General features: G+C 42.4%; 1 protein-coding gene across 1 annotated transcript; it reads left to right on the top strand.

Moving 5' to 3' along the window:
- The first annotated feature begins 465 nt into the window (after positions 1–465).
- LOC132607745 (uncharacterized) lies at positions 466–942 on the top strand. The gene has a single exon (XM_060321829.1). It carries the CDS (start codon positions 466–468, stop codon positions 940–942), a length of 477 nt encoding a protein of 158 aa, XP_060177812.1.
- The last annotated feature ends 1,633 nt before the right edge of the window (positions 943–2,575 follow it).

Genomic DNA, 2,575 nt, shown 5'->3' with positions numbered 1-2,575 from the left:
CACATGAACGGATTCACTTTGGCAAAGAAGATTCTGAGAGCGGGATACTTTTGGATAACTATGGAAAGAGACAGCATTCGCTATGTACAAAAGTGTCATCAATGTCAAGTTCACGGAGATTTCATTCGAGTTCCCCCAAATGAGCTCAATGTAATGGGTTCCCCTTGGCCGTTCGCCGCTTGGGGCATGGATGTGATTGGACCTATCAAACCCCCTGCATCAAATGAGCATCGCTTCATCTTGGTGGCCATCGATTATTTCACTAAATGGGTCGAAGCTTCAACGTACAAGGCAGTAACAAAGAAGGTGGTAGCAAATTTTGTTCGCAACAATATAGTTTGCCAATTTGGGATTCCAGAGTCAATTATCATCGATAATGCAGCCAATCTCAACAACGATCTTATGAGAGAGACTTTTGAAAAGTTTAGGATTGCCCACTGAAATTCCACAACTTATCGACCACAGATGAATGGAGAAGTCGAGGCAAATAAGAACATCAAGAAGATCTTGAGGAAGATAATAGACAGTCACAGGCAGTGGTATGAAAAATTACCATATGCTTTGCTTGGTTACCGTACCACTGCTAGAACATCCACAGGAGCAACTCCCTATATGCTGGTCTATGGTTCTGAAGCTGTGATACCCGCAGAAATAGAGATACCTTCTCTAAGGATTATCGAAGATGTTGGTTTGGATGATGCAGAATGGATACGTAGTAGACACGAACAGTTGATGCTCATTGATGAGAAAAGGATGGACGCTGTCTGTCACAGTCAGCTTTATCAGAACAGGATGTCCAAGGCATTTAACAAGAGAGTAAGGCCTAGGAAATTCGAATCAGGGCAGTTGGTTTTAAAGCAAATATTTCCTCATCAGGACGAAGCTAGAGGGAAATTTGCACTAAATTGGCAAGGTCCATACGTGGTTCATCGAGTGCTTTAAGGAAGAGCATTGATTTTGGCAGAAATGGATGGTAAAGTGAGCACGAAGCCCATCAACTCAGACTCGATCAAGAAGTACTACATCTGAAGACATCCAAGCTAGCTTTTTCTTTTCCGTTTTAATTTGCATTTCTATTGTAACAGAACTACGCTGACCTGACTTCCCACGGTGGGATACGTAGGCAACCCACATCGAGTCCGGTCTCTTGTAATAGAAAACCCCAAACAACATTATCTTCATGTAACTGGAACTACGAGTTGACCTGATTTCCCTAGGTGGGATACGTAGGCAATCCCTACCGGATTCGGCCCCTTTATTAATTTTCTTTTCTATTGTAATTGAACTACGTTATGACCTGATTCCGATTGGATACGTAGGCAGCCTGCGTCAGGCTCAGTCACATCACATTACATATCATTTTCTTTTCATTTGTACCCCCTGAACTACGTACAGACCTGATTCCTATTTGGGATACGTAGGCAACCTAAAAAGCTTCTGTCATACCCTTAGGAAACCTTTTATTTGTAATGTAACTATAGATTAGGATCGGTCTTATCGTCAAAGACATTGCGACACTTGGATTGAATACTAAGAATCGTCATCCGAGGAACAGACTATGCAAAGACACCGTTTGGATGCGGGCGTCAGAATGGAGAAGCTCAATGCGTTTCAGAACATGTCATAATCTAAAAAATGATAGAGTTTTATCGCATTTATACGTAGTACATATACATGCATATCCGATTTCTAAAATACCATATTTTTTTTCTTTCAAATTGCATTTATGAACTTTTCCACCTACCAAGTCTCCGAACAGAGATCTCCACAATCGAAGAAGCTCAAAGGATTCAAGTGACAAGGCTAGGGCCACAATTGACACAAATCAACACCCCCTCCCAAACTAAGAATTTTTCTTTGAGTATAGGATTGACGGGAATTAGGACGAGATGACATCGAAACGTGCTTCCGGTGGAGGCGTCACAAGATCCATGAGCCAAAATAACCTTCTCCTATTTTATTTTGTTATCTTGGCCTATTTATCTCTAAACGTTTCATTTAAATTTGCAGGTATCTCCAGAAGCAGGGTAAAGGTTAATTATTCGAGAGATGGGGGGCCCCGTGGTAGCCTTGTTCCTTAATACTAAATCCGCCAATTGAAGATACAATCTAACTGCGACTAACTCCGCCAATTGAAGATACACTCTAACTGTGACTAACTCAGCCAATTGAAGATACAATCTAACTGCGTCAAATAACTTTGCCAATTGGAGATACAATCTAACTGCGACTAACTTCGCCGGTCAGAGATACCATCTAATTGCGTCGACTAACTTCGCCAATCAAGGATACCGTCTAACAACACTAATTACCCCACCAATCGGGGAACGCCGTCTAACTTCGTCAACAGCTCCGCCGATCGGAGAATTTTTACTTTACAGTACAGTTGCTCCGCTAGCCGGAAGCTTTTACATTACAGTTGCTCCGCCGATCAAAATGTTTTACTTTACATTATAGTTGCTCCGCCAGCCGGAAGCTTTACATTACACTTGCTCCCAGCCGGAAGCTTTACATTACAGTTGCTCCGCCAGCCGGAAGCCTTTACATTACACTTGCTCCGCCAGCCGGAAGCCTC

The sequence above is a fragment of the Lycium barbarum genome, chromosome 8 (assembly GCF_019175385.1).
Source record: "Lycium barbarum isolate Lr01 chromosome 8, ASM1917538v2, whole genome shotgun sequence".
Lineage (NCBI taxonomy): Eukaryota > Viridiplantae > Streptophyta > Magnoliopsida > Solanales > Solanaceae > Lycium > Lycium barbarum.
Note: the sequence above shows the minus strand (reverse complement) of the source record. Positions and strands in the feature narration are given on the sequence as shown.

Coding starts and splice junctions, on each gene's coding strand:
- LOC132607745 (XM_060321829.1), top strand. CDS start 466: ATGAATGGAGAAGTCGAGGCAAATAAGAACATCAAGAAGATCTTGAGG.